The following is a 24,557-nucleotide window of genomic DNA, read 5'->3' on the forward strand; positions in this document are numbered from 1 at the left end:
TCCAATATTTCATAGATCCTTGAAATGGCATGTCCACCGCCTGCTACGTTAAGCAGGGTCTCCATTTCATCACTACCTGTGGTCTCTTCATCACTGTTTGGCTATCTGTCTCGCAATACCTTCATCACAGTGTTATACAACAGAAATTTGCCTGTGTGTATGCCTGTGGCTTCTTGCAATTCAACAAACGTCATCCACCCTCTGTCATTCCGCAGATCTCCCACCGTGGCCACACCACACTCTTCCCATCTTGATCGCACCATTGCCCTACTGCCTGGTTGCCCATCTAGAATTGCCGCTGGCAGGATTTGTGGCGAAAGCAGGTCCTCTAGCCCCATAATTCTGCAGGCCCTTCTCCAAACTCGTATGCCCAATGTCACCAAATACGGATAACCAGGTTCCCCGGTGGGGATCCAAAGGAGGTCCCTTCTTTTTAGAACCGGCTGCAGCAACGCCGTTTCTGCCGTGGGATCATCTGCCATCCATTGTACAACATATTGCAGCTGGCACGCCAGAAAGTAGAACTCGAAATTTGGTACCTTTAGCCCTCCTCCCTTTTCATACGATTGTTGCAGCTTTCTCCGGACCACCCTATTCCTCCCCTCTTGCCATAGGAACCCCCTACATTGTCTTTCTAAATCCCGAAAGAACTGCCTCGGTATGTTATATGGGACGTTCCCGAAGCAATGCATGAGTCTCGGCAGTGCCACCATTTTTAGCAGCGTCACTCTATCCATTACTGACAGGGGTAGCTTACTCCAGAACTCCATAGATTTCACCAATCTGTCTGGCTCGCACTGTGTTATATTCATGTTCTCTTTTAGGGTCATGATAAATGTTGACTCCCAAGTATCTAAATGAGTTCTTGCTCCAAAGTAAAGGAAGGACTGGCAAGTCCTCCTCAGCCACCTTTGCCATTACAGCCACTGGGAACAAGCATGACTTACTCTTCTTTATTTTGATTCCTGTTAGTCTACTATTTATTCAGTACCTCCAGGATATTTGGCAAATTGGTCACCGGATTGCACAGATACAACACGTAATCCACATACATGGACACTACATGCCTCACCCCGCCTATGTCTATACCCGCATCTCGGTATTCCTGCTACAAATACGCTGCCATAGGCTCATACGCTATGATTTATAGCATTGGGGACAGTGGGCACCCCTGCCTTGTGCCTCTATACAGTTGCCATGCATCAGAGTATGTGCTCCACGTCCGGACTCTGGCCATTGGCTTGGTACATATCAGCTGAACCCATTTCATGTATTGTTGCCCAATCCCCATCTTGATCATTGTGACGTAGAACCAATCCCAGCGTACTGTATCAAATGCCTTAGTCGCATCTAAGGAGGTCACTACACATTCTGTAGCGTGATCTTCTGTACTATAGATCATTTGGTGCAGTCTCCTAAGGTTCTCCGAGATGTTCCTCCCTGGTACATACCCAGAATATTCTGGGTGGATCAGCACGTGTATTACCTTGCAAAGTCTATTTGCTAAAATAGCTGTAAGGGTCTTGCTGTCTTGGTTCAGCAGTTAGGATCCACACAGTCCGTGCTTATTTTATCTGGTTGGAGAAGCAGAACCATCAGGGCTTCCCTCAGGCTTCCTGGCAGTATATTATCTGTATTCACTTCGCTGTACATCTTGGTCATCAACGGCACCAGTGCATCCACGTAGGCTTTATAGAATTCACTGGGGAGCCCATCCGTCCCAAGCGCTTTCCCTGTTGGCAGTGTCTTAATGGTGGCCACAACCTCCTCTGGAGTTATGGGGTGCCTAAAGCGACTCAGCCATAACCGGGGTAAGGTTATGAGTTCCAGGACATCCGGTATGCCTTCCACCTCACTTTCTAGGGGATTCGCATAGAGTGCTTTGTAATATTCAGAGGACACCTTGTTTACACCCATTTGCGGGTTCACCTCTGAGGTTTCTGTTCCGAATAGAGCATATGGGTGATCTAGTATCATTCCATCTGTACAGCCAGGCTAGCATTCTCCCAGGTGTATCCCCTTGTGCATGGCTCCTTTCCAGGTATTTCACATAATTTAACTTCCCCAACCTGTCCCATTGTGTTCGTCTGTGTGTTCTTTGTTGACTTTAGCCTCTCTTTCCAATGCCCTCAACTTCCCTTCTATCGTCTCAAGATCATTGACAATGACTTTCTGCACACCTCCCGATTCCACTTTTATTACTCCTCTGATTACTACTTTGTACGCCTCGCAGACTGTTCTTACCTTCTGCACACTCCCATCATTTATTGCAATATACTCTGCTGTGCTCTTCCTGATACGCTCAGCGAATGCTTTATCCAACAGTGATTCACTCATCAACTTCCATGTGGGTGTGGGCGGTCTCGGAGCAGACACTCGCCAGCGCGCCACGAGTGGAGAGTGGTCAGGCAGGACCGTGGCTAAGTATTCTAATTCCGAGAATTCATTTTCATGTTCCTCACCAGTGAGCAAATAATCTATTCTTGTGTATACTTTATGTGGGGCCGAATAAGGAACAAGTTACCTGTAACTGTTGATCTCCAGCATGGGTCTGGCATGGATTCACATGCTCATGAATATTCCCCGTCGTCGGGCCGGGAATCCTCGGTAAAGAAAAAATCAGTATCAGTTTCGTTTCTGATCTGTCTTTCTTAGTAGTAACCAATCACTGATCTCTGGGTCATACTGACCCCAGCCAATGACTGCCCTCTACCTAAGCCCCTCCCCTGGCAGCCATCCTCAGATTTGGTAGCACGTAAAGTGACAGTATGACCAAGTGAAGAGCCGCAGAGGGGAAGGAGGCAGGGATATCATGTGAATCCATGCCAGACCCATGCTGGAGAACAACAGTTACAGGTAAGTAACTTGTTCCTTCTCCAGCATGGGGTCTGGCATGGATTCACATGCTCATGAATATAAGAATGCATAGCAATATACACATGCACAACCACGGGAGGTGGCAACAGGCTAAACATTAAGCAATACAACAACTCAACATTAAGCATCTCTTACCTCCTCACCAGGCTCACCTTAAGCGAACAGGTTGCGCAGCACTGCTTGGCCGACCCTGGACCCCTCCCTGGAGTCCCGATCGACGCAGTAGAATCTTGTGAAGGTGTGCGTCGACCTCCACGTAGCAGCCCTGCAGATGTCCAGCAGGGGCACACCAGACAGGAACGCTGTGGTAGCAGCAATCGCTCTGGTCGAATGGGCTCTCGGACGGCCGGGCAGCGGTCGGTTTGCCAACCGGTGACAATGCATGATGCAGCCGGAGAGCCATCTGGAAATGGAAGCCTTCGAGAGATCCTTCCCTTGATTCACAAGTCCAAAGTTCACAAACCGCTGTGATGTCTTCCGAAAACTGTTCGTGCGGTCCACATAGAAGAAAACTGGCAACACCAAGGGCTCGTTGAGGTGGAAGTCCGACGGCACCTTGGGCATAAAGGAGGGGTGCTTTCTCAGCACCACCCTCATGTCGTGAAAAATCAAGTATGGAGGCTTGCAAGATAGGGCCTGGATCTCTTCCACTCATCGTGCGGAGGTGATGGCCACGAGAAATGCTGTCTTCTACGACAGGAACTTCAACGGCGCCGAATGCATAGGCTCGAATGGGGCCCCCCCATGAGCCTGGTCAGCACCACGTTGAGCTCCCACGCCGGAACAATCAAAATAGCCCCTTCAACAATTCCTTCACCAGGTGATGAGACCACAAGGACGCCTGTAGTTCTGGTGTATCGGGAGATGGCAGCCAGATGCATCTTGATGGAGGCGTGAGCCAGTCCAGCTTTGGCCAGCGACAGTAGGTACGGCAATACTTGAGGGGCTGTAATCCGCAGAGGGTTAATCTTCTATGCACGGCACCAGACAGAGAACCTCTTCCACTTATGTACATAGCATTTGAGAGTTGAGTACGCCCTGGCTTTTGCAAGAACCTTTCTGCAGTCAGCCGGGATATCGTATCCTCCAAACTCTAGTGCTGCAGGAGCCAAGCCTGCAAGTTCAGCGACTCCGGGTCGTGATGAAGAATGGCGCCTCCTTCTCTGGAGAGAAGATCTGCGTCCGTCGCCAGCTTGATAGGTGGGGACGCTGACAAGTCCAGAAGTTCCGGGGACCAGATCTGTCTCGGCCACGCCGGTGCGACGAGGATCATCCTGCACCTGGACCTCTTGAGCTGGTTGATGAGACGGAGCCGCAACGGCAACAGAGAGAACGCGTACAAGAACAGGCCGTCCCAAGGGAACGAGAAAGCATCACCCATGCTCCTCGGTTGTGCGAACCTGCTGGCGAACCTCTGGCACTTCGAGTCCGTCGCCGTCGCGAACAGGTCGATCTGGGGTTTGCCCCACCGTTGAAAGAGCCGATCCGCCTGGTCCTGGCGTAGTTCCCACTCGTGGCACGAGCGCAGCTCCCTGCTGAGTGAGTCAGCGATGGTGTTTTTTATTCCTGCCAGGTGGAAGAGAACCAGAAACATCCCCTGGGCGACGGCCCAGTGCCACAGATCCTGGGCATCCTTGGATAGGGCTGGGGATCTGGCGCCTCCTTGCTTCCAGATGTAGAACATAGTGGTGGTGTCGTCGGTGAAGATCCTCACCACTTTGTCCTTGAGGGACGGAAGTAACGATTTGGGCGCCCAGAACACGGCTCGTAGCTCCAGGATGTTGATGTGGAGAGACCTCTCCTCCGGGAGCCAGAGGCCTCTTGCGTGGAGATCTCCGGTGTGGGCCCCCCATCCCTCCAGGGAGGCGTCCATCGTTACCGTCTCCTGATACGCCGGGGCCTGAAAGTCCATGCCTGCCGTGAGGTGCGCACGGGCACCCCATCATAGAATCGCCCGACGGAACTCTTCGTCGAGCGGGATCCTGTCTTCGAAGCTGCCCGCCGCTAGAATCCAGCGGGCGTCGAGGAACTCTTGTAGTGGACGCATCCGAAGTCTGCAAAGGGGCACAAGGTAGATGCATGAGGACATCATCCCGAGGAGGGACTTGATGGACCTCACTCTGGCCACATCCGTGGCTAACAGGCGCTGCACCTTGCCCAAAATGGCCTTCGTCCTTTCCTCCGACGGAGATGCCAATCGCTTCACTGTATCGAGCTTCGCTCCCAGAAACAGTGCCACCTGCGACGGGACCAGATGGAATTTGGGGTAGTTGATGGCGAATCCCAGCTCCGTGAGCAGGCGGACGGTCCTCACTGTGTGTTCAACAGCGAGTTCTCTTGACCTTGCACGGATTAGCCAGTCGTCCAGGAAGGGGTAGACGTGGATCCCTTGCAGGCGCAGCCATGCCGCCACAGGTGCGAGGCACTCGGTGAACATCCTGGGTGACGACTTTAATCCGAACGGCAGGGCTCTGAATTGGTAGTGACGCCCCTGGACTACGAATCTGAGGAACTCTGTGTCCTTTTAGAATGGGGATGTGGAAGTAAGCATCCTCCAGGTCCAGTGACGATAGGAAGTCGCCCTCCTCCAGCTGTCCCAGCACGTGCTGGAGGGTGACCATCCTGAATTTCTGTGCCTTGATGTACTTGTTTAACCGACACAGGTCCAGGATGGGGCGGCAACCGCCTGTCTTCTTTCTGATGAGGAGTATCTCGAGTATACTCCGGAGCCTCTTGGGGACGAGCTCGATGGCACCGTTCTTGAGCATCGACCCTGACCAACAGCAGTTGAGGGACGTGATTCTCCTTCCTGGCCACGGGAGGAATTCGAGGACACTTCTTTTGGATGTCCAGCACCCAACGGTCGGTGGAGATGGACTCCCACATGCTGATGAACTTCGTCAGCCGGTCTCCCACCGGGGTGCTTCGGTGGGGGCCCGACGCTATGGCCGGTTCAGTCCTGCTTGGAAGAGGCTTTGCCGCCTTGGCCTCCTTGCCGACGGCGGCGAGACCCTCCTTGCTTGCCGCGGCCTCTGTAGGCCTCCTGGGACGAGGAGCGGGCCGCCTGGCAGTAAGCAGAAGAGCCACCGCTGGATCCCTTGGAGGCTCCCTGTTTGACTCCAGAGCTCCGAAAGGGCCGTCGTTGCTGAAGCACTCCTAGGGCTCAGGCTGTTTCCGTGTCTGTCTTGATGGCCTGGAGGGACTCAATCACCGTCTTTCCAAACAGGTTGTTGCCGTCGAACGGCATGTCCAACACTCTGGTCTGGACGTCCTAGCGAAAGTCTGTTGCCTTGAGCCATCCTCGTCGTCTGAGGCAAACCCCGTTGCCCAGTTGGCGAAATCCGGTATCGGCAATGTCCATTGCCACCGTTATGGCGTGATCCGACGCCACCTCACCTTCCTGCAGAATCTGTAGGGCCTCCGCCCTCTTGTCGTCCGGTAGGAAGTCTAGCAGAGGAGCTATCTTGAACCAAAGCTCCATGTCGTAACGGACCACAATCGCGAAGGCATTGGCCGCCTTAATCGTTGTTGCCGCCATCATCCCATGGAGTCCAACTTCTTGCCCTCGCTGTCCGGCGGGAAAGTGGAAGTTGAAGCCGCCGCACCCGCTGCTTTCTTCTTGGCCGGTGTCGAGACGACAGAGTCCGGTGTGGGCTGGGCCCTGAGGCACAAGGGGGCGGCATCGGGGACCCAGTACTTCTTCTCATACCTATCCCTCTTGGCAGGTGTCGTGGAAGGGTTCTTGAGGATAGCCAGCCCCTCGTCCCAGATGTAGTCGAGCAACGGCACTGCGAGGACCGTCTTTCTCTTGGCCTCTCGTCGTTGGTAAAGAAAACCTTCCTTTTTCTGTTCCTCGGGGCAGAGCTGGAAGAGCTCGGATGCCCTGGCTATCATGGCATGAAAAAAGCCAATTTCGTCGGGCGGAGAGGCCCGAGGGGGGTGGGGGGGGGCAGGGTGATGACGGGATGTCCGTTGTATCATCGCCACCGTTGTCGTCCGTCCCCGTCACTGTATCCATCGCCGTATCCTCCCGAGGGTCCGGCGAGGGGGATGAGGGGTCCACATGCCTCGCAGGCACGAAGGGCGGAGCGGGGTGGACTCTCCTTCGCTTGTTCAGAGGGCTTCCCGACGGTCCTGGTTCTGGATCCTCAGTCGGGGTCCGTGGTAACCTTGTCCTCATCTCCGCACATAAGGATTGTATCGCTAACAAAATGGCCGCCGAGCTATCCTGGGGCTCGGGTAATGGCTGCGATGGACGGGATGGCTGCTCCACTGGGCCCTAGTCGTCGCCATCGTTGCTATATTCGATCACATCAGCGGGAACCTTCCCCTGGGATCGAACCTTCTCGAACCTCTCGTTGAGGCCTATGAACCTCTCGCTGAGGCCTTTCACGGTTTCCACCGGATCCTCCTCGGAGGCTGAATCCGAGTCCGTAATGGCCACTCCCCCCCCCTCTTTTTCCGCCAGGGTCTTCACGGGGGTCTTAACGATGGTCTGGAAAGAGGATTCCCTCTGCAGTGGCAGGGAAACTCTGGGCCGCGAGGCCACCTCCAATGGCGTAGCCTCTGCCGGCTTCGCCAGGGCCGCTGCGACAACCTTGGTTGGATCAAGGCCCTCACTACCTTAGGTGCGTCCTGGACCTTCGCTTTGGGGGGAGGGTCATCGCCTCGCTCCCCCTCGACTCCCTTCGAGATCGACCGGGGCCTCTCCAGAAGCTTACCCGGGTTCTCGGACTTCCTCTTCCCCGAACCAGAGCGCTGGCTCGTGGTGAATCGTGCCAGGGAAGTCGCGCCCTGCCTGGCAGCCGAGGAGCCTGACCTTTCGGCGCCCCCGCTGCCCGCAGACTCACGGTGCTTGGCCTTCTGTTGGGCCCCCGTCACCGGGGCGCCCTCACAGGATTTAGAAGACCTCTCAAACTTTTTCTTCGCCTTCTCACCTGCTGTGCCCTTCTCCAGCCAGGTGGCGAGGCGGGAACGACTATCTTGCTTGGTCCATTCCGACAGGTTCTTGCAGAATGCACAGTCCTTCTCCACGTGCGTCTTGTCCTCATGAAGGCAGTAGAGACATCTCGAATGCTCTTCCCCCTTGAAAACATTTTGCAATCCGCATCCTGGGCAGCTCTTGTTCGGGCGTTGAGCTTCCCTTGTCCTGGGCCATGTCCGTTGAGGTAGGCCACAGATCTTCTGGATTCCTCCAAGAAGCATAACTCGACGAAAACTTCACCCTTGAGGGGCGTAGAAGAATTCCGAAACGGGTCCCCGTTATCGGAAGTAGAAACGGTGGAGCTTGAGGATCGATTAACCGAAAAAATGAGAAAAATCTCCTGAAAAAGCGTGAAAACGCAGTAAAAGCTCGAGAGCTAAAGCACGAGGACTCCCAACACTTGAACGTGCGGTAAAAATCTGAGGATGGCTGCCAGGGGAGGGGCTTAGGTAGAGGGCAGTCATTGACTGGGGGCAGTATGACCCAGAGATCAGCGATTGGTTACTACTAAGAAAGAGAGCAGAAACGAAACTGATACTGATTTTTTTCTTTACCAAGGATTCCCGGCCTGACGACGGGGAATATTCATGAGCATGTGAATCCATGCCAGACCCCATGCTGGAGAATTTGAGTATTCTCTTTCTTCCCCGTTTGTTACCCACCATAGATCTCGTAGTTGGAAGTGCTTCAAGAGCGAGTTTAACAACTTGGCCGGTGGAGACATCAGTTTGTATTTCTCGTCTGATCTGTGCACGTTTGGGTCCAGTGTACAATTAAGATCCCCTCAATCTTCCTTCCCTGTAGGGTCCCAACCGTGCATACAATGATCTGAAAAACACAGTTGCATCATGGTTTGGGGCATAAGTGTTTACAATACAAACCTCCCAGTTTCCCATCACCCAGTGTAACATTACCAACCCTCATTGTCTGACCTTACTGTCAACACTTTGAATGTTATAGCGGGGTTCACCCAAATGAGCCCCCCCCTCTCGCATACGTTCAGTGTGTGGAGCACACCTTCACCCCTCCCCACGCCACTGCCAGGTTCTTCTGTTTTTGTGCATCTAAGTGGGTTTCCTGTAACAATGGTATCCCTACTTTATTCCTTTTAATAAACATGTTCACTCTGCTCCGTTTCACAGTTATTAAGCCCTCTGACATTCCACATCATGATTCTAACAGTAGCAGCCATTATCGTACGATGTCTCGGGTATCAATGAGGCCGCCAGCCAGTCACCAGCCTCAATAGGAGTTTGATGCAGCGTGTGATCATGTATGCTAGGCTCTTCTCCCTTCCTCTGCCTCCCCAACCCCATTCCAATTAAACTATAAACCTAACTTGTCCAGCAACGCTAAGCATGCTAGGACTATCCCGCTTCCGCTCCATTCAACCTGGTCTCTAGACCAGTCTCCTGGTGCCCTACGGGCGGGCCCTGTACTGGGTTTCGGCAACTCTCCATTTTGCTCCCACAACCTTGAAACCTATCGTATAGCTTCTGTATTACTTTCAACTCCTATGCCGTCTAGCCTGAGCCCACCTTCGCACAGGTATACACATTTGTTAATTCTCAGTACTGGTGTAGCAGTCCACTCTGAGAGCTCTCGTTCTTGCCTAGGTACGTTGGTCCTGTTCCACAGTTTCTGGTATTTGAGCACTGTCCATCCACTCCTGCGCTTCTGTTGGGGTCTCGAAGAATAGGACTTTGCCATTATAGATCACCTTTAGTTTCACTGGATATAGTAGCATGTATTTTAGGCCCGCCTTCCTGAGCCTGGCTTTCGTCATGATGTATAGGGCCCTCCTTTTCTGAACTTGAAAGGTGTATTCAGGGTATACCGAGATCTTTGCTGATGCCCTTTAGATCGTGCCTCCCGACCTAGAGAAGGCCAAGATCTTCTCTCGGCCCCTATAGTTCAACACCTTAGCTATCACAAGTCTTGGTGGCAGTCTGATCAGGGAATGATGTGCTCTTTCAATCGTAAACCCTTGCGTGAGGTCTCTCGCCCCTATCTCTTGGAGCAACATGTTTTCAATACAAGTGGTTGGATCCGACCCTTCAGATCCTTCATGCAGCCCCACGATTCTGATGTTTCTAAGTGCCCGACCTTCTGCCTCCTCTGATCGGTCTTCTAGTAGCTTGACCTTCTGTAGGAGGATGTTTATGTCCTTGGTCATTCTTGTCCTTACTTCCATGTTTTCTTTGACTTGCTCTTCCAGCTTCCCAGCGCGCACTGCTATGGCACAGACATCTTGCCATAACAGACCTACGTCTATGCCCACAGCATCTATCTTGACTTCCAACATGGCTTGTAGCGCTGCGATGGCCTCAAGGATCCGTTGATTCCCAACATCCGCCATGTCCGCTGGCATGGGGAGGGGGTAGTTTGGTTACCTGTTCCTTCTCTTTGTCCCCACTTCCTCCTTCCTGGCGACTGGGTGGGACTTCTGTAAAGGTTTCCCGTGTGGATTGCTCGTGCTTAGTCTTATTACTCTTGGTCGCCATTGTGTATTGCTTGTTTTACGGTGTCCCCTGCGCACACCTGTTCCCAAGAGGTTGCTCTCTTCCTGCAGCTGCCAGTTCTCGGTCTCTTATGGTACGTCGGGGTCAGAGTATTAGCTTCCTGAGTGGCCCCAACTTGTCGTTTTAGAGCGTGCCGAGTCTAATCGTTCAGGGCCGCTTCTGTATAGGTTCCTGTCCAGTTCCACCTTGCCACGTGCGTTGGTTTTGAGTATCTTTGGAACCTCGGGCCAACACTGTATGTGACCTCCCTTCCTGACCTGTGGCTCTTTTGCTGCAAGCTATCAGGCCTCTCAGATATTCAGCGTGGTCTCCCCACCTGCCGGTGATGTTGGTCTCTGCTGTCCCCCCTTATTTCTTTTTTGCATGCAGGTTCAGTTAGGTTAAGGTGCACAACAACATCAGCAACTAAATCATTTATTTACCGGTCATTTATATAAGCCTTCTTTAGAAAGGAGCAATATTCTAGAAACACAAATACCTTCAAAATACAGACTCTTAGAGCTTAAATCAGAGCTTAAATCAGTAAGCACCCATTTGGGATGCCACACCCAATCATTGTAGGGCCACAAGCTGTTAGACTTGTGAAGAGTAGAAACAAATCTACAACAAGAGGTAAGTTCTTAGACTTTACAGTACTTTTAGTTAGAAGAAAATGGTGCAGATGACTTCTGTTCCTGTGCAGATCTGCAGATCCTGGTATTTCTGGGCCTCAGTCGTGGGGACAAGAGGGAAGACTTCTGGGGACTCCTGCACTGCAATGGGACAGTTAGCGACAGCAACCAGCAATCTTCAAACAAGTGGCAATTCAGTGTTTCAGCTCCTTGCGTCTAACGCAAACAGCATCACCGCAATTCCTGGCTGTTGAGATGGGCTTTCCTTGCATCTGGGGTCCAGCACTCTAAGGTGGCTTAGGTTCGGTCAGTCCTGCTTCCAGGGAGTCCGGAGGATCTTCCTGGAGCTCTTGGCCAGCTTAAAAGCAACGCACACAATCTGGTGTTCCTCTCCCTGGCGTTTCGGTTCCAGCAGCAACTCTGTGGAAATTCAACCAGCTTCGAAACGGATGTCCAGGTGGCTTACTTTGGAGTGGATTGGTCCCACAAACACAAAGGGAGACGTCCGCTTTGCAAGGGCTTCTCTGTTAATATGAATTTGGAGTTTCAGCACAGCAGCAGGGCTTCACCGGGCAAACCAACGGTCCAGGAGTTGCAGCAGGCGTCTCTTCCAAGTTCTCTTCGTATTCCTTCGTCCAGTGGTCGACTGCCTTCCAAGCCAAAAAGCCTCACCTTTTATGTTATGTTATGTTAGTTGGCATTTATTAAGCGCTCTATATATCATTGGCATGACCTCAAAGCGCTGGTAGGTTGAACGCCCTTGGGAACCGTAGTTCTGGTCAGTAGATAGAGATAGTGTCATAGGGTGTGTGGGTGCACCAGATATGCGTGCAGCTGATGTAATTGCCTGGTGGTAGCTGCATCCTAGCGATAGGTGTGGTGCTGGAGATACAAGTTGGATGTGTGCAGTCTTGTGGGTAGACGCCCAGACAGGGCTCTGGCTGCGTTAGGCCTGAAGGACGCATATGTGAGCGACTAGGCCGGAATGTGCTCGGCTAGCTGCGTTTTATTAGGGTGATGAGGAGTTCATCGGGTAGTATTCGTATGTGAACGGCTAGGCCGAATTAATCAGGGGTATAGATGTGTTCTAGTTGAATGATGGTGTATAGTAGAGAGTGACCGTAGTGATTGTGATATGATCATCTTTAAAACCCCTGAGACCAGGCACATGAACAGGATAGCGGGAACATAGCGACACATGGACAGGGGGCTAGGGGGAAAGGATATATATATAGCAACAACATGGTAACAGGAAGGCAAGGTATACAGTGATACACGAGTTAACATTTACATTCATATTTCTATCCAGATGCGACTCAGATTAAAGTTTACTGCTCCACCCAAGTGTGGGACATGCCTACATTCGCATCTGCTTACAAAACCGACTCAGGCCAACGCTCACATTCCTGTCAGGGTCTGGCGCAGGCTAATGTTCACAGTTCAACTGGCCGTTTCACCAGTTTCACCCGTTCCATTTGTTCCATCCACCCCATCCTTTTATTCTATCCACTCTATCCATTCCATCCATCCATCCACCCCATCCATTTATTCTATCCACTCTATCCATTCCATCCATTTTATTCATTACATCAATGCCATCCAATCCATCTATCTCATCTATTCCATCAGCTCTATCCATCCCATCCATTACACCAATTCCATCCATTTCATCCATTACACCAATTCCACCCACCTCGATGCACTCCATCCATTCGATCCACTCCATCCATTCGATCCATCTACTCCATCCATTCGATCCATCTACTCCATCCATTTGATCCACTCGCAGGTTTCTCCCATTCATTCCAGCCTGGCTGTCAATCACCCAGCAGGGTGGCTGTCCTTGCCGGACAGCCAGCCGGCCAATCGCCTAGGAGTGCATTCCTGTCTCCTAGGAGACTAAGCACAGGGAGTTTCGGGCACCTCCCTCACTTCCTGCCCCCACCAGACACCATGTAGCCAGAGGCGGGCTTCACTCGTGAATCCCGCCAAAGACAAAATGAACAAAGGGACCAAACCTGACTTGGTGTACAGAGTAAATCTCAAGAAGGACCTTTCCACAAAGAAATGGCGAAAAAAGACCGGGCCATTTTGACAAGAATGGCACCCAATGGTGCTTTGCTGCAGCTGCGAACGCAGCCCGCGGTAAAGACACACCATGGTAGTAAAAAGTAAACCACTGCCACCAGCCATTCATTGAGGAAAGGGTAACAAAAATGTTACATGAGAAGCTGGACAAAGGGGATACTATGTAACCCCTCCAGCACCCTATTGTAAGATAGTGTGCGCTGTGTCTAGAAATGTACAATGGTAAGTAAAGTCAATTTAACTTTACTGCTCTTGGAAACAGTAGTTATCGAAGAGAAAGGTATTTAAAACTTTGGGGAAATCTGAAAGACTTCCCAGTGCCACTGCACTGAATGTGCTGTGTGACACAATGTAAAAAGATGCCTATGGAGTTTGTCAGACTCCAAAACCAAAAGAAAAGCAGAGTAAAAATCACATTAAAATACGAGAGAGTGGGAAAAAGGATCTCTCTCTCTCCAGGTAAAAATGAAAAAAGTCCTATAGTCCATTAAAAGAGCTGCGGGTGTCTAAGGTAGAGACGAATTAGCACATTACTGAGAATTCTCCCCAACAGGTTCCTTGAGCCAGGGTAGAGGGAAGCCTGAAGACTGCCTGGCCTGTTAGATTGGCCCTCCCACTTACTGCATCACCTTTAAGTTTCTCCTTCTTCCGGGCAGTTCAAAGGCTTCCAGTTCACTTCTGCCTCCGTGCAATCATGGTGACTGCTGTCCCCTACCCAGGGTCTGCAATTCTGGGTGTTCCACACCCAGCCTTCACTTTAGTTATGGCGTCGTGTGGGAGTCTATTCCCTGGGAGCCTTCTCGTGTGTCTTGCCTCTGTTGCTTTCGTAGTGACCCATCTCCTCTGGTGTCTAATCTTATGACTGTGGGTTTATCTTCCGTTCTCTCAGTCTGAAACTTTGGTTTGATGGGGGAAGGTCCCCTACTCCACAGTGTGTTGTCCCTTCTGGAACCAGTGTCAGTGTGCACAGTCCACTGCAGTGTTATTTGTAATTGCTATGCTGGGTGTCTGTTTGGGGCCTATGGGTGCCCCTCTTGCTAGGAACGTCTTTGCTCACAGTCTATCATGGCCTCCATCTGCCCTCTCTGTTCGTTATATTCCTCGCTCTCTAACCAGAGTCCAGACATGCCTTCACGACCCAATGCTTCCCAGGGGTGGATTCCTTCTACGCCTTCAGGTGGAGTTAGCAAGATTGCGATTTGCGCTGACCCCCCCCCCCCACTCCTTACCGCTTTCTCCGGTGTGTCCCAGCATCCTTTCTCATCTCTGCACAGCCCTCTCCTTCTCTGCTGTCGCCTCAGTCACTTCCAGGGGGGACACTTGTCTTCTCCCTCACCCCACAGCTTGACTCCTCAAGTCTGATGGCAGCGGTGTACTTCTTGTCCCCATCAGACAGGAAAAACCGCCTGGTCCTGTCTGTCCGACTGCTTCGGGGGCGCTTCCTTGTCCACCTGCTCTCGTCGCAGCGCAGCTCGTGCTGTTGCTTCCACAGTTTGGCAACTCTGTACTTCGGCCCGCAGGTTCCTTTGTCCTCTGCACTGTGCCGTGTACTGCCACCTGCCTCTTTCCACACTGTAAATGCACTCTGAGTTCGTTTCTCACCCTAGTCGGGACTTCCGGTCGGTCGCCTCTCTTCCTTAGCCCGGGACCCAACTTCTCCTTTACAGCAGCGGTCACCGACCCTCTTCTCCCTCCTCGCTCCGCCATCTTCTTTACTAAATCGTGCATCTCTGCACTTCGACTATACGGTGCAACTCAGATCGGGTGATGCTTCCAGGCTTTTCTCCCGGCCCACTACTTCTCAGATGCTTCTTGCCATTGTTCACGTATTTTTGGCTGTTTCACGCTTGTTAGGGATGTTAAACAGAGCTTCTCTGTAGGATCGACAGGAGCTCCAAGTTAGTGCGTCCACTTCACATGGCTGTTAGCCACGCCCCCCTGGAACTCTATTGTTTGTATTATAACTGTCCTATGGAGTCTATTTTACTCCATAACTCTTAAAAGGCACCTGTATTTTACTATTGCAGCACACAGCTCCTTATGGGCAGTGCTGCTGGGGACCCCTAGGGCCCTCTAAGATTCTTCATCCGAGAGTAACTACAGTTCATAAGGATAGAGATACTCTCTCTCCAAAAACTAAATAGTCAGATATTGGCACACACCACCTTATGTGGAGTGTCAAAGGAATACCTAGTATCCCCCTTCTCTCTGCTCCTGTGACTTTTTAGTCACATGGACAATCTCCTAGTTATGGCTAGTGGCAGTGGATGTGTTCTACCAACGATTGTGTAATTTTTCTACGGCAGGATATGTCCATAGCCCCGGTAGTGCACAACAGGGGCGCCCAAGTACCAACTTGGGCCTACCTTCTTTTTTCACCATTACTAGCGTGGTTGTTCTTTGTTAGCCCTTCTACCATTTTGGGAGGGGGAGGCCTGTTTGTGTGCTCTGCCTTTGGCAGGAACCCTTAGGTATCCCCGCCTAGGCTCCTGAGTGTCTGGGCAGGCAGGAAGTGGGGGAGGAGTTTCCCACCCCCCTGTCCTTTGTCTGCAAGAGTGCCTGAATGGGACCAGCCAGACTGGGGATCTGGCTGTCCTGACTGGACAGCCAAACGCCCCTCTCCGTCAACTGCTGAGGAAGATTGCAGAGGAGTGAGTGTTGGAACTGTATAAAAGGTGTGGCTCCTGGTGTGAAAAGCAAGACGACCACTGGAAACTGAACTAAGCTAAGAAGACAACCGAGACGCCTGCAACCCCTTTGCAACACCATGAAGCGAAAACTGCAGTCCTATCCAATTTTTTGAGTGACAACCAGTCCCAAGATTAACTTTGTTTTGAGCCATCTCCCAAGGTCCTTTGAGTTTCCAGAGCTGCGGAACCCCAATAACAGGAGACCTGTTGCCCATTTCAAGTGCATCATCATGGAACGCCCGAATCCGTTCAAATCTTTGCTGAACTGTAAGGCCACTCCAGAAATCAGATCCATCTCGCCCAGACGCCCTCACCATAATGTGGGACTGCAGGAAGCGAAGAAGACTGACCGGGCAATCCATGTCCTTACTTGGTGCTGCAGAAAAGGCACCAAAACCGCAGGGTGACCCAAGAAGTTGCTGAAAATCGTGCAACAGGTCCTCCCACGACACTGCTGCTGAGAGATCCAGTCCATTGTCCTGCCTTCAGTCATCAGACCAAGGAATCCAGAGGTCGGGTACAGAGCTGCAACATCATGTAGCATCCAGCACGAACATTTTCTTCTAACCTAAGGTCCTGTGGGGAAGAATTTATTGCTTATCCGATTCCAAGAAGTCGTTTCCAAGCGGCATGTAGCATTGTCCATGGCAACCCCCCTCTTACCTCCGACTCAAGCCGCTGCTTGTGTCCCCTTTGCAAGTCTGTTTTAAGGTCTCCCTTGTTCGTTCTTAACTTGCTGCTTCAATAACGCTAGACACTGGAAGAAATCCACAGGAACACTTCATTATTCGCTGCTTGTCTAGACTTCAAGTCCTTTCCAAACTGCCTTTAGCTAGGGTTACGTTTTGGGACTTAAAAGAATGACTAGGCAAAGAAATCGTCTCTAGAACCTTGAACTAAGCTCATGCTACACTAACTATTTTCGGCCCTTTAAGTGACTTTACTATGTGTTTGCAGAATAAATGTATTACCGTATAAACCGCTGAAAACCGCATGAGTGCACACTAACCGATAATACAATAACATTGTCTTTTCCCATTCTAACATTGCTACAAATGTAACCGTGAACAAACACAAAAGTGAAAGTGCCCTTTATAACTATGCGTGTAAGTGCTTCTTCGTTGTGCCCATCTAGCTAAGATTCAGTGTACTTACCTACAGCTCATATATTACTCTTAAGATGAGCCAGCCTGCTCTGCCACTCTTCAAAGGTCCTGAGCTAGTACAGACTGATAGTAAGATTTGGGGATCTATAAACCACTGGGATAGTTTACTAAAGTCTTACTGCCAGTAAGACTTTGGGAAAACCCCCCTAACATCCGTGTCATTTGTCTCATTTGGTTGGCCTCTTTGCACAAAAACACAAAACAGCACTAACGTGCAGGCAACATCTGTTCATTTATGTATTCGATTTATGTTGATTACTACTTTTTCTGATTACAATCAGCTATATTGAAGACAGCAGCACATTATTTTATCCCAGCATGGAAAACCAACTGAAGCACATGCACATTACACATCTTCATTCTTTGAAGTGTTCACGTGTGTGCTTTACAAAAAGCCTAATTAATAAATACCTTGCCACGTCTGGTCTTGCTGTATGTGCTGCAAAAAAGAAAAAACACATTAAAATGTCACTTAATCGCTTTGGCTTCTAACAAATCACTGCATCAAGAAGTGGAGGCACTGCCTTTAAAATAGAAACATTTTAATAAATAAATATACTAAATGTACAAATGGTTATTGTTTTATAAGCAAGTTGGGATGATGCATATCACTTCTAATCGCTTATGCCATGAACAAGTGATGTCACAATTGCTGCAGCATAGCCAGAGGAGCTGGGATCGCATCTTATTGTGAGAGACCACAGACCCAAATAATTGCATTGTGCAACACAAAACCCCCTGTAGTACAACAAGACACCAATTTCAGGTCAGCACTTTAAAGGAGAACACCAGGAATCAAATGCAAATAAAGCGTCAAATTCTGGTATGGAACACTACCTTTCATTTGCAGTGTCCTCCGGGAATACCGCTTACTGGGTCTTCTTTCAAATGTGGCCGACCGCCTGGTTTTACTGGACTTCGTGGTCTGATATTCTGTTTTACCACTAATTATAAAAGGAAAAGGAAAGCTGATCAGTACACAAAAAACAAAGATTTGCATGAAATGCAAGGCATCATTCCCTCGAATTGGGAATGACCTATAGTAGTGATTGCAGCTTGAAGAAATGTACTCGCAAGACAAACTTAAGACATTACCTATACTCTTCACAAAAGTGTTCACAAACAGTCACTCAAAGGTCTTTTCTAAAGAGATTACAAAAATCAATTGGGAGCATATGCAGAGAGAAAATCTATTGGGGCTTCTGCATTTACCGAAGTTATCCAGAGAATCTGGAAGTGAGAACTATTCATGATACCACAGTATTTTTAATTGTTCTGTTCGCATCCAGTCATAAACCGATTGGGTGTCCCCACATGGGAATGAATCTAACATTATTTAAGATTCAGAATGAATCTGTTTCTCTATAGGTCAGTCTGAGACATTAGTGGTGTCTGTTTTCAAATGTTATTATGCCCATAACAAGTATTAAGCATCAAAAATGTAATAAGAACATGTAATATTAACGTCTCAAAGACAACTTGGGTGTACAAATATTACTGCTCATAGTGTTTTCAAGCCCCGCTTTGGACATACAATACTGACTTGTATACAATGAGAACTATGGATACAACTCAATATGCATAAAGAACAACATGAACCACTGATTTAGAAACAAGAAACAAACATTAACGAATGATTACACATAAAAAGTGAATTCTGAATATTCCTAATCTAGTGCCCTTAGTGTTTATACTCTCAGCTATTTACAATTATATATATATATTTTTTTTTTCCAGTCAAAAAACTTTGTTAAATGGTCGTTATGGTTAAGTTGCGCTACTAAAAACCTATGAAATTCTGTGAAAAAACTTTGTCTAAGGGACGTTATGGTTCCAAGTAAAACCGAAAAACCCTTGAAATTCGCCAGTTATGGTAAGCTAAGCAACCATAACTTGCGCCACCACCGTGCACTGCTAAGACTAACACCCAGGACATCAAAGATGACATCACAAATGTCATTGATGACATCACTGATGACATCACATGTGTATGTAATTTTCATGAAATTTGTGTACAAGAGATTCTTATTATAATCTTGAGAAACAATTGTCAAGGATCATTGCAATAAATATACCCTAATTAGTGCATTGAACGATGCATTGATATAAATAGCATTCTATTATGAGGTTCTATCTAGTATACTAAGCTACTCATACAGAAACATAACATTGTGTGCAGCGTACAAGATGAAGATATAATATTCGTAATGTTAATATGTTGAATAATGAAATGATAATTGTTTTCTTAATAGATTTTTGTGTACTGTGAAATATGTAATAAGTAGCTAAAAAAACACATGTATTACATAATTGCATTACTATAGATAAAACACAAAGACACAAGAACACATACCAATATGGGTATATACAGGGAAAGTGAAGTTAGCAAAAAAGCACAAGTAGTAGCAGAAACAATTCATAACTTAACTGATTATTTTCATGCAAATAAATTATTGCTCTGTTTCAAAGCTGCTGTTTACCCTATGTATATGTATCACTTGATGTGATTGGACCCTAAGGAAAGTAGTGAGAGTACAAAGTATACAAATAGGACCATATACAGGAAAAGTACAGCCATAAAAAACAGAACAGAACTATCAGAAAGTGCTCATAAGTCTATTGATTATCTTTATGCACAAAAAGAATTGTTGTCTTTCAAGTTTGTGTCTACCCGTGTATATATGTTTCATATGATGTGACTGGACTCTAAGGGAATTACTGTAAGAACCTACTTGAAGGATATGTCTACAAATAAAATAAAATGTTTAGTTTAAAACTGTTTAAATGTTTAGAAAACCATGTGGCCTAGATATGTCAGCAAAAGAAAAAAAGAGTGAGCCAGACATGTGATGTCATCAGTGATGTCATCAATGACATTTGTGATGTCATCTTTGGTGTCCTGGGTGTTAGTCTTAGCAGTGCACGGTGGTGGCGCGAGTTATGGTTAGCTTACCATAACTGGCAAATTTCAAGGGTTTTTCGGTTTTACTTGGAACCATAACGTCCCTTTAACAAAGTTTTTTCACTGAATTTCATAGGTTTTTATTAGTGCAACGTCACCATAACATCCTTTTCAATAGATGAAGACCACTAGCATCTAAGGTCCTCAAAGTGGGAACCCCGGGTGGTAAAACAAAAAAAAAAGATTTTCCTTCCTACACCGGGACGCCTGTAGGAAGGAAAATCTTTTACCAAGATGGCCACCATGGAAAGGGAAGGCGAGGTGTATAAAGAGAAAACAACAGGGCATGAGCGGGGGGTGAGAGGGAGAACAGGGCACAAACAGGGCATGAGCAGGGGGTGGGGGAAAAGGAAGGAAACACGGGGCATGAGCGGGGTGGGGGGAACACGAGAGAGACACGGGGCATGAGCAGCGGGTAGGGGGGAACAGGGGAGACACGACGGGGTATGAGCAGGGGGGTGGGGAGGAACACGAGGGAGACATGGGGCATGAGCGGGGGGTGGGGAGGAACACGAGGGAGACACGGGGCATGAGCGGGGGTGGGGGGAACAGGGGAGACACGGGGCATGAGCGGGGGTGGGGGAAACGGGACACACACGGGGCATGAGCAGGGGTGGGGGGAAACAGGGCACACGGGGCATGAGCAGGGGTGGGGGAAACAGGGCACACGGGGCATGAGCGGGGGTGGGGGAAACAGGGCACACGGGCATGAGCGGGGGTGGGGGAAACAGGGCACACGGGGCATGAGCGGGGGTGGGGGAAACAGGGCACACGGGGCATGAGCGGGGGTGGGGGAAACAGGGCACACGGGGCATGAGCGGGGTGGGGGGAACAGGGCACACGGGGCATGAGCGAGGGGTGGGGGGAACACGAGAGAGACACAGGGCATGAGCAGCGGGTGGGGGGTAACACGAGGGAGACATGGGGCATGAGCGGGGGGTGGGGGTTAACACAAGGGAGACACGTGGCATGAGCGGGGGGTGGGGGTAACAGGGGAGACAGGTCATGAGCAGGGGTGGGGGAACAGGGCACACTGGGCATGAGCGGGGGTTGGGGGGAACAGGGGAGACACACGGGGCATGAGTGGGGGGTGGGGGGTAACAGGGGAGAGACACGGGGCATGAGCAGGGCTGGGGGAAGGAGGGAGACACGGGGCATGAGCGGGGGGTGGGGGGAAGGGGAGAGACGCACGGGGCATGAGCGGGGATGGGGGGAAGGGGAGAGAGACACGGGGCATGAGCGGGGGGTGAGGAGGAAGGGGAGAGACACGGGGCATGAGCGGGGGGAAGGGGAGAGAGACACGGGGCATGAGCCGGGGGTGGGGGAAAGGGAGAGACACACGGGGCGTGGGCGGGGGGAGGGGAGAGACACTGGGCATGAGCGGGGAGTGGGAGAAGGGGAGAGAGACACGGGGCATGAGCAGGGGTAGGGGAGAGACATGGGGCATGAGTGGAAGGGGAGAGACGGCGCATGAGCGGGGGTGGGGGAAAGGAGGGAGACACGGGGCATGAGCAAGGGGTGGGGGGAAGAGGAGAGACGCACGGGGCATGAGCGGGGTGTGGGAGGGAAGGGAGAGACACACGGGGCATGGGCGGGGGGAGGGGAGAGACACGGGGCATGAGCGGGGGAAAGGAGGGAGTGGGGCATGAGCGGGGAGTGGGAGAAGGGGAGAGACACGGGGCATGAGCGGGGGTGGGGGGAAGGGGAGAGAGACACGGGGCATGAGCGGGGGTGGGGGGAAGGCGAGAGACACGGGGCATGAGTGGGGGTGGGGGGAAGGCGAGAGACACGGGGCATGAGCGGGGTGGGGGAAGGGGAGACACGGGGCATGAGCGGGGGGAAGGGGAGACACGGGGCATGAGCGGGGGGTGGGGGAAGGGGAGAGAGGGCATGAGCAGGGGGTGGGGGGAAGGGGAGAGGGCATGAGCGGGGGTGGGGGGAAAGGAGGGAGACACAGGGCATGAGCAGGGGGTGAGGGAAGGGGAGAGAGACACGGGGCATGAGCGGGGGTGGGGGGAAGGGGAGAGAGACACGGGGCATGAGCGGGGGGTGGGGGGAACAGTAGGGAGACACAGGGCATGAGCGGGGGTAGGGGGAAGGGGAGAGACAGGCATGAGCAGGGGGTCGGGGGGGAAGGGGAGACACGGGGCATGAGCGTGGGGTGGGGGCAAGGGAAGAGACACTGGGCATGAGCAGGGGGTGGAATGGGAGAGACAGGGCATGAGCGGGGGGGGGAGAGACACGGGACATGAGCGGGGGTGGGGGAAAGGAGGGAGAAACGGGGCATGAGCAGGGGGTGGGGGTAAGGAGGGAGACACGGGGCATGAGCAGGGGGTGGGGGAAAGGAGGGAGACACGGGGCATGAGCAGGGGGTGGGGGAAAGGAGGGAGACACGGGGCATGAGCAGGGGGTGGGGGAAAGGAGGGAGACACGGGGCAGGGGGTGGGGGAAGGGGAGACAGGGCATGAGCGGGGGGTGGGGGGTAACACAAGGGAGACAGGGGGCATGAGCGGGGGTGGGGGTAACACAAGGGAGACAGGGGGCATGAGCGGGGTGGGGGGTAACAGGGGAGACAGGGCATGGGTGGGGGGGTAACACAAGGGAGACACGGGGCATGAGCGGGGGTGGGGGTAACACGAGGGAGACACGGGGTATGAGCGGGGGTGGGGGGGTAACACGAGGGAGACACGGGGCATGAGCTGGGGGTGGGGGGGTAACACAAGGGAGACACGGGGCATGAGCGGGGGTGGGTGGGAAGTGGAGAGAGACACGGGGCATGAGCGGGGGGTGGGGGGAACAGTAGGGAGACATGGGGCATGAGCTGGGGGTGGGGGGGTAACAAGGGAGACACGGGGCATGAGCGGGGGTGGGTGGGAAGTGGAGAGACACGGGACATGAGCGGGGGGAAGGGGAGAGACACGGGGTGGGGGAAGGGGAGAGAGACACGGGGCATGAGCGGGGGGTGGGGGGAAGGGGAGAGACACGGGGCATGAGCAGGGGGAAGGGGAGAGACGGGGCATGAGCGGGGGTGGGGGGAAGGGGTGAGACATGGGGCATGAGCAGGGGGTGGGGGGAGGGGAGAGACACAGGGCATGAGCAGGGGGTGGGGGAAGGGGAGACACACGGGGAATGAGCAGGGGGTGGGGGGGAAGGGGAGAGACGCGGGGCATTAGCAGGGGGTGGGGGAGGGGAGAGACACGGGGCATTAGCGGGGGGTGGGGGGAAAGGAGGGAGACACGGGCATGAGCGGGGGGGAAGGGGAGAGACACGGGGCATGAGCGGGGGGTGGGGAGAGACACGGGGCATGAGCGGGGTGGGGGAAAGGAGGGAGATACGGGGCATGAGCGGGGGTGGGGGAAGGGGAGAGACGCACGGGGCATGAGCGGGGGGTGGGAGGGAAGGGATAGACACACGGGGCGGGGGGTGGGCGGGACGGGATAGACACACGGGGCGGGGGGAGGGGAGAGACACGGGGCATGAGCGGGGGAAAGGAGGGAGTGGGGCATGAGCGGGGAGTGGGAGAAGGGGAGAGAGACACGGGGCATGAGCGGGGGTGGGGGGAAGGGGAGAGAGACATGGGGCATGAGCGGGGGTGGGGGGAAGGCGAGAGACACGGGGCATGAGTGGGGGTGGGGGGAAGGCGAGAGACACGGGGCATGAGCGGGGGGTGGGGGGAAGGGGAGAGGGCATGAGCGGGGGGTGGGGGGAAGGGGAGAGGGCATGAGCGGGGGGTGGGGGGAAGGGGAGAGGGCATGAGTGGGGGTGGGGGGAAGGGGAGAGAGACACGGGGCATGAGCAGGGGGTGGGGGGAACAGTAGGGAGACAGGGCATGAGCGGGGGTAGGGGGAAGGGGAGAGGGACAGGCATGAGCAGGGGGTGGAATGGGAGAGACAGGGCATGAGCGGAAGGTGAGGGGGAGGGGAGACACGGGACATGAGCGGGGGTGGGGGAAAGGAGGGAGACACGGGCATGAGCGGGGGGAAGGGGAGAGACACGGGGCATGAGCGTGGGGTGGGGGGGAAGGGGAAACACACGGGGCATGAGCGGGGATGGGCGGAAGGGGAGGGAGACACGGGGCATGAGCAGGGGAGGGGGGAAAGGAGGGAGACACACGGGCATGAGCGGGGGTGGGGGAAGGGGAGAGAGACACGGGGCATGAGCGGGGGGTGGGGAAGGGGAGAGAGACACGGGGCATGAGCGGGGGTGGGGGAAGGGGAGAGACATGGGGCATGAGCGGGGGGTGGGGGTGAAGGGGAGAGAGACACGGGACATGAGCGGGGGAAGGGGGGAACAGTAGGGAGATACGGGGCATGAGCGGGGGTTGGGGGAAGGGGAGAGACATGGGGCATGAGCGGGGGTGGGGGGAAGGGGAGAGACACGGGGCATGAGCGGGGGTGGGGGGAAGGGGAGAGACACGGTGGGTGGGGGGAAAGGAGGGAGACAGGGCATGAGCGGGGTGGGGGAAAGGAGGGAGACATGGGGCATGAGCGGAGGGTGGGGGTGAAGGGGAGAGACACATGGGGCATGAGGGGAAGGGGAGAGAGACACGGGGCATGAGCGGGGGATGGGGGAAGGGGAAGACACGGGGCACGAGCGGGGGATGGGGGAAGGGGAGAGAGACACGGGGCATGAGCGGGGGGAAGGGGGAGACACGGGG

General features: G+C 52.5%; 1 protein-coding gene across 2 annotated transcripts in view; it reads right to left on the bottom strand.

Annotated features, from left to right (window-relative positions):
* Window positions 1-24,557, bottom strand: part of EPB41L5 (erythrocyte membrane protein band 4.1 like 5) — a 1,765,041-nt gene that overhangs the window by 864,367 nt on the left and 876,117 nt on the right. For both annotated transcript variants that reach the window (XM_069616748.1, XM_069616747.1), the window contains exons 13-14: window positions 17,776-17,882; window positions 17,350-17,377 (exon numbers count right to left, since the gene is read on the bottom strand). In XM_069616748.1, the coding sequence (XP_069472849.1) occupies window positions 17,350-17,377; window positions 17,776-17,882 (135 nt within the window). The remainder of the gene's footprint in view (window positions 1-17,349; window positions 17,378-17,775; window positions 17,883-24,557) is intronic.

This window comes from Ambystoma mexicanum, chromosome 9 (genome assembly GCF_040938575.1).
Source record: "Ambystoma mexicanum isolate Mex_15411 chromosome 9, UKY_AmexF1_1, whole genome shotgun sequence".
In the NCBI taxonomy this organism is placed as follows: domain Eukaryota; kingdom Metazoa; phylum Chordata; class Amphibia; order Caudata; family Ambystomatidae; genus Ambystoma; species Ambystoma mexicanum.